The sequence below is a fragment of the Phoenix dactylifera genome, chromosome 6 (assembly GCF_051530095.1).
Source record: "Phoenix dactylifera cultivar Ajwa chromosome 6, Ajwa_hap1_PhDact_Kaust_v1.1, whole genome shotgun sequence".
Classification (NCBI taxonomy): Eukaryota; Viridiplantae; Streptophyta; class Magnoliopsida; order Arecales; family Arecaceae; genus Phoenix; species Phoenix dactylifera.
In genome coordinates, this window is record NC_143195.1 from 26,782,365 (window position 1) to 26,797,243 (window position 14,879).

The following is a 14,879-nucleotide window of genomic DNA, read 5'->3' on the forward strand; positions in this document are numbered from 1 at the left end:
TTTTCACCAGTTGCCATGCTTAAATCTATTCGGATTTTGCTTGCAATAGCTGCATACTATGATTATGAAATTTGGCAGATGGATGTCAAAACCGCCTTCCTTAATGGTTATCTTGAGGAAGAGGTTTACATGACACAGCCAGAAGGATTTGTCTCAAGTGGGAGAGCAAATCAAGTATGCAAGCTTAAGAGATCCATTTATGGATTAAAGCAAGCATCGAGGAGTTGGAACATCCGTTTTGATACAACAGTCAAAGAGTTTGGTTTTATCAAAAATGTGGATGAACCATGTGTGTACAAGAAGACTAGTGGGAGTGCCGTTGTCTTCTTAATATTGTATGTAGATGACATACTAATCATTGGAAATGATATTCCAATGTTACAATCGGTCAAGACTTGGCTATCAAAAAGCTTTTCCATGAAAGACTTGGGAGAAGCATCCTATATACTTGGTATAAAGATCTATAGGGATAGATCTAAAAGGATGTTAGGCTTGTCCCAATCTAAGTACATAGATCGTGTGCTGAAAAGATTCAGCATGGAAGGAAGTAAAAGAGGTTACTTACCTATGAGTCATGGCATACGTCTCTCTAAGAAGATGTCTCCTAAGACATCTGAAGAGAGGAATAGAATGAATTCTATTCCCTATGCTTCGGCAGTAGGATCAATTATGTATGCTATGCTATGTACTAGGCCTGATGTTGCTTATGCCTTAGGCATAACAAGCAGATTCCAGGCTGATCCAGGAGAAAATCATTGGATAGCTGTGAAAAATATTCTTAAGTACTTAAGAAGGACTAAAGATATTTTTCTAATTTATGGAGGATCTGAGTTGAAACTAGAAGGATTTTCTGATTCTAGTTTTCAATCAGACCCAGATGATAGCAAGTCCACTTCAGGGTATGTCTTTACCCTAAATGGTGGTGCAGTGAGCTGGAAGAGTTCCAAGCAGCAAACTGTAGCTGACTCAACTACTGAGGCAGAATACATCGCTGTAAGTGAGGCCGCTAAGGAAGCTGTCTGGATGAAGAAGTTCATCGCTGAGTTGGGAGTAGTTCCTGAGATTGCTGGACCAGTTCCAGTTTATTGTGACAACACTGGAGCTGTTGCTCAAGCAAAGGAACCAAGATCTCATCACAAATCCAAGCACATTCTAAGACGCTTCCACCTCGTTCGAGAGATTGTCGAGAGACAAGACATAGTCATTGAACGAGTAGACACAAAGAACAACTTAGCAAATCCGTTCACTAAAGCTCTACCACAACAGCAGTTCGATCGCCACCTCGATTGTATGGGGATGAAATATAAGGGCGATTGGCTTTAGTGCAAGTGGGAGATTGAAAGAGTAGATGCCCTACAAGCCAATCGCAATATGTATTGTGAAGGATTTTCTTTTGATTTTCTAAATCATGTACATGACATTTAATATAAATAAAGGCATTGTGTTTCATCATATGCTGTTGATTATATTTGTGATGAACCTCTTAGATTAAGACAATGATTTTGAGGCTATGATGAGATCATACTAGAGAGACCTAAAATCTTAAAATCCTAATCTTAAATATTCCCAGTCATTGGTACATTGAGTCGAGGATCAATGTTTCCCGGAAAGACTGGCACATCTTATGTATGCTCGATGCAGAGGGTGATTGATCTCACAATCACTTGTGTGGAGACACTAATACAAAGATGTGGGTGCTCATTAGAGAAATGAGTTCACTGAATTGACCTACAAAGAGAAATCTTATGAAGTCTTACTTACATGTCAAAAGATGATTCTCTTAGTGGGAGTTGTGCAACTGATCCTTTGACCTGAGATCACCATAGTATCTTGTGCACATAAATCCATATTTTGGTTTCCACTCATTCATGATAATAAGTTATGTACGAGGTCTTCTGGATATGGTGGAATGTGTACGAAGGTTATGAGTAGGTCAACAAGGAATTAATCACTTCTAGTAAGAGAAGATCGCATCCTATTTATTCTAATCATATGATAATTCAGAAAGTCTTTGATCAAAGCACAATGAAAATTAGAAAGAGTTTCTAATATTTCATTATTCGAATTATCATTAGAAGATTGAGAAATATATGAATATAAAATTGAGTTTGACATATATTCATACTCATATACATATTCGGGATGCAGTTTGATTAAAGGATTGAATTGCACGGTAACTTGCCACTGAAGGGTATTTTTGGTATTTCCACCAAATTCCATATTTTTCGGGTAGACATGACACGTTGCTAGACGTCAATCTTGTCTTATAGGTTTGATCGAATTAAAGAGTTTAATTCGATCACCAATTAGAAAGGATTCTAATTGTTAAGTTTGGGTTCGCGCAGTTTGGACTTAAATCGATTAGAAGAGTTCTAATCAAGTTGGGTCAACTTGCACTCACACCTATTGCTGGCTAAGTATGGAACCCAATGGGTCACACACAAGAAAAACTTATTAAGGGTCTAATTGGATTAGATCATGTTTGCAAGATAGACATCCTAGCAGGTGTTGCAAACCCTTAGCTCTTGATTCGAATTGGATTCGAATCTGATTCTTAATTGATCTAATTTGATTAGATCATCTTCTAATATGGGTTAGCCAAGAGTTGGCACCTAATTGGCTTGGTTTGAGTCTAATTGGATTAGATTTAATAAATCATTCAATCTAGACCGTTAGATCTTGATCTACCGTTGGATGCAGACATAATGGAGAGTTGGTTTAACCCAATTGGATTGGGTTAGAGGATGGCTATCATAATTGACCATTGGATCTTAATCCCACCATTGGATGAAGACATAATGAGTCAAGTAAATGGCGCCTTGCATTGGAGCCCTTGGATCATCATCATGAAAGATCAAGAGGTGAGGCATGATGGACATGTGATTAGCATGTGATGTTGACTTGGTCAAAATATGGCACCACATGAAAGGACATATCATTTGATACACCTCTTCACTTGATCTGCACCTCCTCTTATTTGATATGGCCCTTAGATGATGTCCTTTCATGAAAGGATGTATGGATGGGAAGCATCCCTTGGAGATGCATCCCTACACCTATTATAAATAGGCTAGCACTCCATGGGTTTCATAATTCCAACTCCACCCCACTCCTCTCTTCTTTCTTTCTTACATTAGTTTCTTTCTTTCTAGCATTGCTTCTAGTGTGTCCTAAGCCAAGACAAGGTGGTCTTCTTTAGGACAAAAGGATTAGAAGTAATTTTAGAAGGTTAAAGAAAAATAGAAAGAAAGGAAAGCAAGCCATTAGAGTTCTTTAAGAATTCTGCATTAAGGATCAAAGTCTTTGGAGCTTAAGACTTAAATCAAGTTTTCGTGTGGATCAACGTTGGAGGGTGAACACTTGGGCACCTAGTGGAAATTCTGCATATTGGATTAGCGTTAGAGGTATTCTTCTATTTCTGCATTTATATTATATTATTTGATTGCTTCCATTAAGGTGATCTTGGCTTATAAGGGTTTTATGTTAAGGAACTTTATCAAGAAATTTTTAAAATTCCTAACTTCCGCTGCGCATTATAACATGCTAAAACCCTTCAACCATATGATTCTTAAGAGTTCCCTTGTCGAATTCTCTGGACACTTGGACACTTAAATGCTTGTCTCACGTGTCTGAGTAACATTGAAAGAAACTAACAAGATGCAGTTCATATCAAGACAATTATATTGAAAGACTAAGGAAACAAGGAAAATGATGAAAGAAGAGAGATACAAGAAAGAAAACAATCATAATAAAGTAGAACACATTAACAAACATGGATGAAAAACTTAAAATGAAAGCACTCAGTAAATAAAAGGATTTGGAAGGAGGTTCTAGTGAACCTTGGAAGTGTCTCCCAAAGTTGACTAAGTAATCTTTTTGGTGTGTAGGCAGTTTATAGGTAGGATATCATATTCAATGGCTCGGATCCTTGTCGTCAGACCTTTGTCTTCGGTTTCACTATCGAATCCAACTTCAGATCTGGTCATCCGAAACCTAGTTTACCTCTCTCTCACTCACTAGACTTTATATATATCATTGACAATCATGCTTAGAGAACTCGTGAAATTTATGACTTGTAGCAATGACTTGGCCTAGTTTATCGGACACATGTGTTGGTTATGCTTTTTTTTTTTTGTAACCTGAGAAAATTATATCATCATTTTTAAATTAGAAGTTGAAAATTCTAAGATTCTGGTCCAAATATGAAAAATCGAGAACAGATAAATAAAAAAAGAAAGGACTAACTATCTTGTGACAACCTCCTGCCTATTTTTCAAATTTAGGGTTACAAAGGTATACTGCTTAGGTGAAGGGAGGGAGAGAAGGTTTTTGTAATAAATAAAACTAACTAATGCAAATGCCTGTTGAACTCAATGCAACAATATGGGTCTCTGTGTTTGATCTAATATGGAGAGTTTGTTTTGCATGTATTATTGTATTATAATGTTTAGTGTGGTGGTTGCTAAGCTATGTATCTCATTCTTGTATTCTTGCATGTATTATTGTATTTTTGTTGTACAGTTTCCATAGCACCTATCAATTTAGGGAACCAAGTGCTCATGGTCGACAATTCCTCTCCAACCTTAGCAAATTTAGGGAGCAACTGATGCATCCAGGATCTTGTCAGAAATGTTCACCAAACAGGACATGGCAGTTTACCTCAAGTTTAAAAGGCCAAGGTGAAATTACGCATAGGCTACTCTCAAGGAATGTTTGCAGCAGGGGCATTTGTACAACCAATAATACCTTGGACCATTGTCTGCTAGATTGGTATTACACATCTTGGCCTCTACATCCAGTAGACAACTCTAATGACTTGGCTCCATCACCCATTGAAGCTACACCTGGGCCAAGCCAAGATATAATGAACCGGCGAGAAGCTGAATTTGATGAGGAAGATAAAAGCTGGGGTCTTCCCTTCTTCGATAGAATACAGAGTCACTTAGAGGTTCCATCTTCCAGCCCTTTCCTCAGCAATGATGTCCTTCAGCAAAGGGATCCAGAAAATCACGCTGTTAAACATTGGTGGGCCCACTCCATCTCTCCGTCATCGGGGCCCCAAGCTAGTTTTCTTGAGCCTCCAAGCTTTGGTCATCACAATTTCAGTCGTCAGAGTGATGATTTGTCAGAGAGAAGTATGGAGGAGCAAGGGAGCAATGACAGAGGCAATGGTGACTGGAGGAACCTCCGCATGATTTCCAGGACAATGTTCATGGATGACTCCGATAAAGATGAAGAGTTTGATCTCCATTTTGCTGATGACACCCGAAAGAATGAAGAATCGAACCGCCAAGTAACAGATGTCTTTGGTGGTCCATTAATAAGTCTTCCTGTAAGGATAATACCGAGGAGCAATGATCCAGTTTAATGGAACACACAAAGATGTGTAACTATTGCTTTGCGGCCCAATATTAGACACACTCTTAATCTTCAAAGGAAAAAGTATAAGGGCTAGTGTGGAGGCTGATGTGCATAAACTGTTGTGGGAGATTGGCGGTATTCTTTTGTACATAGATTCATTACTCTAAACACAGTTTTTGATTGTTTTTCTACCTGGATATAGGAAGCCCACATCTCCCAATCTAGAAGAAAACTGTTCTAAATGTATAACAACTGAAATTATACTCCATTATACTACAATTCTTTCAGAACTTGTGTTGATAGCCTTTCGGTACTCCACACTCATGCTAACAGGGAAAGCATAACGGAGGATTAAATCTGCAGCCGTAACTAGCTGGTTGGATTAGCTAGTCACTTGAGCAGCTGAAACAATGCGTAGTTGACTATAATTGTGGTTTGGCCCCTGTACTTTGATCATCCCTAACTTTATATTTTGAGATGGATTAGATTGCTTCTCCGGAGAGGAAAGTACTGCCGCTGTTTCTAGGACCGACCGATGCCTCACCTGCACAAGTACCTATGTAGTGTAGTGTCGTTCGCACATTCATAATAGCATTCGGACTCATGTGCCTTCCAAAACCAAAGGAGTTCCCTTGCTCGCTCCTGCTGCATACGATTAGGCAGCCTCGGCGGCAAAAGGAAGGTTGGTTACTTGTGTGAATGTGACTAGAGGTGAATCATTCAGGGGCTAATACAATTCTACAACCCAGTCTCCTCATCAGAAAGAAAGCTACTGAACTCTTCAACCAGAACTTAGAAGTTTTCTCTTCAATCTTGATAAGATATTTCAAGTCCTTACTTTTCTGTTTTGCCCTCCTTTTCTGTTTTAAGCTACTTAACAATGTCATTGTTTTTTTGTAATCACTGTAATTTCCTTTCCTTTGTCCTGCTAGATGGAGGTTAAGGCAGCCTGAGGAATCAATATTGGAGCCCATTTCAGATCAATTATAAAAATTGGAAAATGGAAATCATTTGCAGTTTAAATATATTCCAGACACTTGGTGATTCTAATAAGCCGACAAGATTATGTAAACTAACAAGGAGTTTTTCCAACTACCATGTCATATGGCTCAATAAATTCTTTGCTTTGAAGTAAGTCCTAGAAATTGGTTTAGAAAATAAAACAAAACATTTCCATAATCCGATTGCAACAGATTCTCAATCTGGACCGTCCGATCCCAGCAGAAAAGCATTGCAGAATCCAACGGTCATGCCTCACGAATCACGAGATTCTCTAAGCAGTGGTCCCCATCCGTGCGTCCCACCGGATCAGGAGTGGGACCCCCCTGCTCTTACCGCCGGAAAGCTTGCTGTTTCACTTCTACGAGCCATGTTAACCGCGTTTCCCGTTTCCCTTTCGGAAGCTTCAGATGCACGTGACTGCATAAAATATTTCATGCGAACTCCAGATCTGCCGTCCTTGGTTGCCACGTAAGGAACAGATCTTTTGTTTGCATATAAATTCCTATGCGCGTAGTGAAGCGAGCGGTGGGTCGCTGGGAGAGCGCGGCCTGCCACCGGCGCGGGGGGGAAGGAGCGGAGTGGTAATCCGGAAGTTTCTGCGAAGATCCATGTGCAATTAATTTGGGCGGCCGCGTGGCCGGTCTGAGGTCCCAGTCTCCTTGCTCCGTTGCGTGCTTTAAAAGAGAGATCCGGGCGGTCTCGTCTCATAGATTTCCAGACTTTCGACGCTTGTTCAGAGCTTTCCTTTCGTTCGAAGAATCCGATCGGAGACAGCGAGCGAGAGATCTCCTCGCTCTCCGTCCTCCCACTCTCTTTCCCGTTCTCTGGTCTTTGGATCGGATCGGAGCTTTTTCTTCGCGTGGAAGATGGGGTTCGTGTCTTTCGCTGGAAGAGTCCTTTTCGCGTCGGTCTTCCTCCTCTCCGCATACCAGGAGTAAGTTCTCTACTTCTTTCTTTTCCTCGTTTCCCGTCTTCCATTTTGATCGTGCTCTCGTACTCCTTTTGGGTCGTTCTTCGCTAGATCTGCTGTTGTTCTCGCTGGAATTGATCTGGAGGTAGCTAGGGTTTCAGGAATCCTTGGTCTTTGCTTGATTTCTGGCCTTGGATTTAAGAAATATGGCGAAGAGTCCCGGGAAGAGGCTTCCTGGTTTCTGCTCTGTTTTTTGCGCAAAAGATTGATTTTCTGGTTTTCTTGGTGCGATAGGTATTTTTTTTTTGGTTGTCTTTATAGATATCTGCTTGGACTGACATGGTGCTGTGGCTCAGATCTGGTGGTTTTGAGCTGAGGGATGGTTTTATATTGTATTTTCAGCAAATTCAGCATTTTGAGCTGGGTTCGGGGTCTTGATTCATGTTGGAGATCCTATACAAGGCCTATTTTATGAAGATCGCATTTCTTTTTATATATCATTTTGTCTACTGTAGATCTATTTGCGTTTTTAAGCTTGACTGATCTGAGTTAGAGACTTTGCCAAATCACCATATGTAGTTGGGAGACAAGGCCTGATGGTTATGGTTATTGCAGTGCGGGGGATTTGGAGAATGTGAAAGTTGCAATCTAGTATTATGATTACAGTTGAATGGAGGGAAGAAGCTGAGAATTAAGGAAGAAAGATTCTTGTTGAGAATGATGCATGGGATATTTGCTTGCTATTATTGAACTTTTGAATGTTGTTATCAACCCGGTAGTGTTGCAATTATCCAGTCTTCTTAAGGGAACTTTGTGTGACCTAAATGGTATTATTTGGGGCTGTGATATTAATTTTTCATGTATTATTATCTTTTGATGAATTGAAAACTACTGTTGCTGATCATTTATGACCGTCTTAAATTCTTCATACCCAAGTGATGAATTTTTCCAATTCTGAAGAATTCTAAAATTCACATTGCCATTGTTTCTTTCACCTATGTAGATGCGTGTTATTTAGTAGAGGCCTACCGTGTAGGAAATGTTAGTTCTGTTACTACCATCTAGAGTATAGGCAGTAGTTATTGTCAATTGATAACATGATATTATCCAATATCCAGACAAATCTTATGAATGTCCTAAACTCCTAGTACTCGTAATGTGTAAATTGATCATCAATTTTTCAAGGTGTAAGCGCATGAGCTTTAATGTTTTCTGCTTGACTTGTAGTGTTAGGAAGTTATATGCCACATCTATAGAAGAAATATGTCATCCATTGCTGTCAGGCATCGCTTTTCTAGTCATGTTAGTCCTGACAATTATTAAAGGGATGATTGACCTTGAGGATATGTTATTTACGAACAATTATTCTGTATGCCTTTAGTTTATGTCTGGATGTCCTGATAACAGTCCATGGAATTATCCATTTATGGTGGATTCTGAGAAGTTATTGATGGGAGAAGCTAAATTTTTTTCATTTAGGGAAATTTTCTGATTTACAATACCAAAAAAAAAAACATGAATACCATAAATCATGTGTTCAGTGAAGAATGCATAATTCCTTTTTTTGGTTGGGGGGGGGGGGTCCATCAAACTCTTCTTTTGGATCGTGCTTTCTCTTAAGATTCTGCTGTGGGTAGAATTTATTCACAAATAGCATATTCAAGCATCCAAGCAATCCCGTAAGCTTTACCTTATTAAATACTCTCATCCAATCTATGCGGATCAACTTGTATATAGAGCCTGAAATGTGCTCTAGTATTCTAGATTTCAATGGTCACGGTTCATCTTCAATTCATGTGAATTGTCTTGTTCGCTATTATCCACAGTGATTTCTCTGATCTTATTGTATTTATCTTTGTTGATTTCTCTAATCTTTGTTGATTTTTGTATGGTTTATCTTTGTTGATTTCATTATTATACATGAGTAAAAATTTAAAAGACAAGAAGGAATGAAACATGAAGAGAAAGTTTCTTGAGTATCATATATTTTATCTTTCATCCCCTCTCTTTCTACATTATATTTTGTATTGTTCAATGCTGAAATTCACCTATTGGGGATTCAGCTTTGTGGCCATTTACTCTAAACACAGTTTTTGATTGTTTTTCTACCTGGATATAGGAAGACCACATCTCCCAATCTGGAAGAAAACTGTTCTAAATGTATAACAACTGAAATTATACTGCATTATACTACAATTCTTTCAGAACTTGTGTTGATAGCCTTTCGGTACTCCACACTCAGGCTAACATCTTCCAATTCTTTGAATGAAACAATGAACCAGTTTCATGAATCGGCTGCAACATAGTGTCTTGTTCATGGTTGTTTTATTTCTTGCTTCATGATTGGGATAGAATCATGATTTGGACATGTTGCATCGCTAGGAGTTATTTTTTGGGGAAGGATTTGGATCAGGTGCAGCTATGAGTTTTTTGTTGTTCTTATCATCAAAAGTGTGATATGAAACCTGTATGTGCTTTTGAAGGTTGAAGCTTTTATTTACTTCCATATGGAGGCCTGTTTTAGTGATACCAGTGCAGGGTTTATTTTATTTATGTTGCTTGGATGGTTCCACATTTCTTGGATTGTTCCACATTTATTTATTTCTATGTTGAATGTTTGTCTGGATATATTGTCTACAATGTGCTTTTACCATATTTGGAAGGCATAATATGTTATGAACCGTCACTTATCTGTCAAACACTTGGACTTTTATCATTTTTTTAATTGTAACTTTTGAAAATTGGTAGAGAAGTGGACCTTTCCAAGTATTGAGTTCTTGACCTACTTTAATAACATTAGAACTTAAAAGTGAGCTTTTTTTCTTTTTAGAGATTAGTCAAGAAAGGTATTAAAGTAACTTTGCAAATTGTTATTTTTTTTTAAAATAAAAAAAGGGCATCCTAGTACATGAGGCTCCTGCCGCTATGGAGTTTAGGGAGATCAGATGTACACAACCTTACTCTCGCGTGTGTTGAGCCTGTTTCCGCATTTCGAACCGGTGGCACCCTAGTCACCATGGAGCAACCTTTCTGTTGTGCCAATGCCTGTCCTCTGTTATTTTTCTAGAATCTTTTAGCTAATTGGAAGGTTTGGATGAGATATGCATAATGGAACACTTTAACAAATAATATCTCTTTTAATGTTTATTTGACACAAGATTTAAACATATCATTTTATTAAAATTAATTTTTTTCTCTATGTATCAATGTATTTCCATTTGTCCTCTTGCCAAGTCAAATACTTGGACATGTCTTTAAATCCGATTCTCATGTCCATCTCCATGCAATATTTAGTCTACATCTGACTGGGCAAGTTTTCAGCTTGCCTATTGGCAAATAATATATATTCCCTCTGTGCATTGCACAAGGTAGTTTCGGTACATGGAGCTATTTTGGTTTTTGTCAGATACAGTGTTACAGCTTTTCTTTGTAGTAAGTGCATCTCTTTCTGGTGCATTATCTTCTGGTGTATTATCTTCATTTGGTAAAAGGCAGATGTATCCCGTGCATGAAAACCACCTAGTATGATGCTTGGAGGGCTAAATATGGTATTCCGATTGGAACAAGCCTAAGATCTGCATTGGTGAAGAATGTTAAATTAGCCTTCCATGCAATATGTTATATCCTTTGTACAAGAGTTAACTGTCCAGAAATTAATGAGTCTCCAGTTTGGGGATGCACTCTATTCATCATGTTTTAGTGACATGATAAGATGCTTTGCTACAACTTAACCATCAAAACCTGTTGAATTATGATCCATAGGTATTTTAAGTTGAGCAGATCAAGGTCAGTGGTTGTGGTTTTTCAATTTATATGCTCGGTCAAACTAGCACAATTAGTACAGTATATATGCAACCACATTACACATAGCTAGATCACTGAAACATATAATTTTTGTTTTTTAGGCATTTTATGTAGATCATGATCAATGGTGTGAAATTGGATAGCGCGCACAAATTGATTTTGAACCATTGAATCTTTATAGAATATTTTGATGTTTGCCATGTAGTCTCATGTATCTGCATGCATCAGTGTATATGCAATATACTCGTGTGCATGTGTGAGTTGGCTAGTTAACCTTCCTTTGCTGATAATCTTTATTTTTCACTTGATGATATATTGACTGGGCACCTTCTTGAATGCTTTATATTTATCTTGCAATTCATGGGCATTTTGTTGCTTTGTGCTAAATGTATAAATCATGGTGTGGTCAGGTTCAATGAATTTGGAGTTGATGGTGGGCCAGCAACGAAGGCCCTTAGGCCAAAATTCAACCTTTTCACGAAACATGTTTCAACCCATCTTGGGGTAGTAGTGCCACATGTTGAGGTGATTACTAACTAATTCTTCTATATAACTCTTCATCAAGTTATGTTACATGAGTCACAAATATGCAGTTCCTAAATACTTGGTTGATTTTTTTTTTTGTTTTTTCTGACCAGATGAAACATGTTATTGCTACTACAATATTTCTGAAAGGGCTTGGAGGTCTTCTGTTCATCTTCAGCAGCTCTTTTGGAGCATATCTATTGGTTTGTGTTTCTTGTACCCTAGATTATTTAACCCATGTTCCTTAGATTATTTAACCCATCTTAGGGTCTCTTTAGCTATTCCTACAGGATTGGGCTGAAAATTCTGTAGGATTCGTAGATTTGGCTGTCCATTTAAGTATGGCCCTGGATCAACCAAACTCTATCTAGCCCAAATTTGGTAGGGGAAAAAAAAGTCCAATCCTATAGGATTCGCGGTCCATTTAAGCATGGTCCTGGATCAACCAATCTCCATCTAGCCCATATTCTATAGGGGGAAAAAAAAGGACCTCCAGAGTTTTTTTTTTCCTTCCTGCAGTTTAAAGGCTAGGATCTGGACTGGATTTAGATAAGCTCTTAGAAAATACATGCTCTATGGGCCAACAGGCCTGATTTCTGCAGAATTTTCAGCCCAATCGTGTAGGAATAGTCAAATATATCCAAACAGGCCTTTAATTGTATAACTAGGGCGGTATGTGGTTCAACTGCTTTAGCAGCATTTCCATTATGATATCTGGACGTGGTCAGTGGGGTCCCATTCATTATCAGATGTTCGGTTGGTCACATATGTTTCTGGTACTGTTGGGAATTGGCAGGGTGCCATGATTGTGTAAAAAAAGTACTTCTGCACAACCTGCAGATTGGACTACAAGGGTGGGCAGTAATTTTCTAGTACTCACACCCTGCGCTGTTGTATTTCTGAAAAGCGCATCCTATGTTTTGCATAATTTCAGCAAATGCTAATTACCTAGTTGAATTTGGGACTAGTAGAAATGCTGAAGTACTTGATGCTTGTGCAGCTTCTTTACCTGGCATTTATTACTCCTGTGGTGTATGACTTCTACAACTATGACATGGAGAGGCCAGAGTTTGTGCAGCTTTTCTTCAAGTTTGCTCAGGTGTGTGTTGTCTCTACTTTTTCACGTGACTGTCTATTCTTGCCAGGTCGTATGATTTAAAATTTTAAAACTAGAAAAAATAAATTGATTGCATTTGAGTTCTTGTTGCAGAATTTGGCTCTTTTTGGTGCACTACTCTTTTTCTTGGGGATGAAGAACTCTATTCCAAAACGGCAGCCCAAGAAGAAGGTTCCCAAATCAAAAACAAATTGAGTTGGGAACTTGGTGGCGCATGCAGTGTTAGGTTGGTGGGAGTCAGGTAATTGTCGATCTCTACACACGATGAAGCTACAGCAGCCATATCATCCTTGTTCCGTGCTTAACTTGTATCAGGTTCCATTTTGAGGGGCACTGCCCATTTGAGACGTGGATGGCGGATTTAGGTGTTTGTGTTTCTATTGTATTATTATTCCTGGAGGTTTGTTCCAGAGACTAGCTCTTTCTTTTGGTTGAAGCTCTTTCATAGTTGAGTTTATTTTGCAACTTAATTTAATTACAGTGTTCAAATTGTTTTTATTACCCAGTTTTGCTATTGGCCTATAGTTTCACGATGTGTCAAGGATGCTCATATCGTTGGACTCTCTCTTGGTCCTGATAGCTTTTGTGGAATGTGCATTGACACCCACCAAGATTGAAAGCAGTACCTGAGCTTCCGAATCTTGATCTTGTGTGTTGAAATCTTGATTTTGTTTGAGGCAGTGAAATGTCGGACCAGCACTTTGTAGCCCTTTTACCTATTCAAGTCCTTGGCCTTTCACTTTGTGGTGCGTGAACATTTTGTAGTGCAGAACTTTTATTTTCCATGGTATGGGGAACATACGTAGTGTTTCAACTTGTGCATCTGAGGCTGCTTTAGTAGTATGTTGCCTCCTGTGGTGGGATATCATTGGTTAAGGTATGTACGGAAAGATAAAACTAGTTCAGGTCTGGGTTTTGTAGTTAACGAAATGGGGTGAACGGCTTTCTTCTTCTCATGATGATGAGGAGCGAGGCTGATGGTTGTGGGTTTGTAAGAAGGAAATTGTGGGTTTTGGGAGAGGCGAGTAAGAATGTCCATGGTCTGTGAGACGCAGCGGGGGAGAGAATGAGTGAAAGGGTCGAGGGTTGGAGCTGGGGATGGTCGTAACTGTCTCATCTGTCTTTTGATCAGCGTCTGTTTATTGCACTTGGCTGTCCATCTCTGCAGGGATGAGGATCAGGACCATCCATCGTCTGGATGGATCTTGCTAAATAAGAGAATTTTGGGTTTGGTCCTGCAGGGTGCGTCGGACCAGGGCACCTGCATTTGTATCACGGGTGTTTGTTTAAAACCATGGTATATTAATTTCGATTTTTAAACCTGATTCGAAGGAAGGTGCATATGATAATCATTTAATTCGAAAGGAAGTAGTATCAATTAGTGGATGTTAGCTGGTTCAGTTAGTCAAATTACTGTGGATTGTTGTTATTAGTATTTTATATTTGTTTCTTGCATGCAATATGTTTAAAATCTCTCAATACATTAGGTGGGGACTGTAGGGCCCTCTGTAATCTTGTCCAAGAAAAAAAAAAAGATTGACCAGTCCATCATTCTCATCCATTTGTATACTTGGTTAAGAAAAATTGACTTTTAAATTTATCTTTTAAAGCATCATTTTAATTTCAAAACCTTTTGTGAATTATTATCACTACAAAGATCTTAAAAAGATTTTTCAATTAGCTGGAAAAATCAAATGAAGGCTGCCTAGTGCCTAGGACCTAATTAAGGTCATTCAAAAAGAGGTTTTAGGGTGAGTGGAAAAACTTATCCAGCATAATTGGGGAGATGATCTCTAGCAATTTAAACATTTCTAGCATATTCAAGGGTATTGCTTACAATGACATTTTTAAGGATTGATGTGGATTGCACCAATGCAATAATTTAATGGCCATTCTATCAAAATATGATTCTCTCCTATGCCAGCAAGAGCCTATGTGGAAAAGATAAATGAAGAATATCCTGGTTGTGCCATGTGGATCAAAATTCCCCCCCTTTTGTTTTTCTCTCCGTCCGGTTTCTTGAGAGTCCGAACTAACTAGACCTTAACTGGAAAGAATTCTCTCTCCTGCATTAGGTATTATTTCAAGATGTTTTATACATGAATCTCTTCAAATATTGATATAGGATGCAGTTAGCAAGAATTAATTACCAAGAACAAC

General features: G+C 38.6%; 1 protein-coding gene and 1 pseudogene across 3 annotated transcripts in view; both read left to right on the forward strand.

Moving 5' to 3' along the window:
• Positions 1 to 5,648, forward strand: part of LOC120108824 (autophagy-related protein 9-like) — a 48,022-nt pseudogene extending 42,374 nt beyond the window's left edge. Inside the window, exon 9 of the transcript XR_016395762.1 lies at positions 4,522 to 5,648. The product of XR_016395762.1 is annotated as an autophagy-related protein 9-like (transcript). The remainder of the gene's footprint in view (positions 1 to 4,521) is intronic.
• A 1,244-nt stretch (positions 5,649 to 6,892) lies between these two features.
• Positions 6,893 to 13,220, forward strand: LOC103697836 (uncharacterized). Of its 2 annotated transcripts, XM_088723493.2 has the most exons (6): positions 6,896 to 7,297; positions 11,488 to 11,602; positions 11,716 to 11,805; positions 12,603 to 12,701; positions 12,813 to 12,960; positions 13,035 to 13,220. In XM_088723493.2, the coding sequence occupies exons 1-5, from the start codon at positions 7,230 to 7,232 to the stop codon at positions 12,912 to 12,914; spliced, it is 474 nt and encodes a 157-aa protein (XP_088579619.1). In that variant the 5' UTR covers positions 6,896 to 7,229; the 3' UTR covers positions 12,915 to 12,960; positions 13,035 to 13,220. The 2 variants fall into 2 exon arrangements, with proteins under 2 accessions (XP_008777998.1, XP_088579619.1); XM_008779776.6 differs by having other exon boundaries at positions 6,893 to 7,297; positions 12,813 to 13,220.
• Positions 13,221 to 14,879: the final 1,659 nt, after the last annotated feature.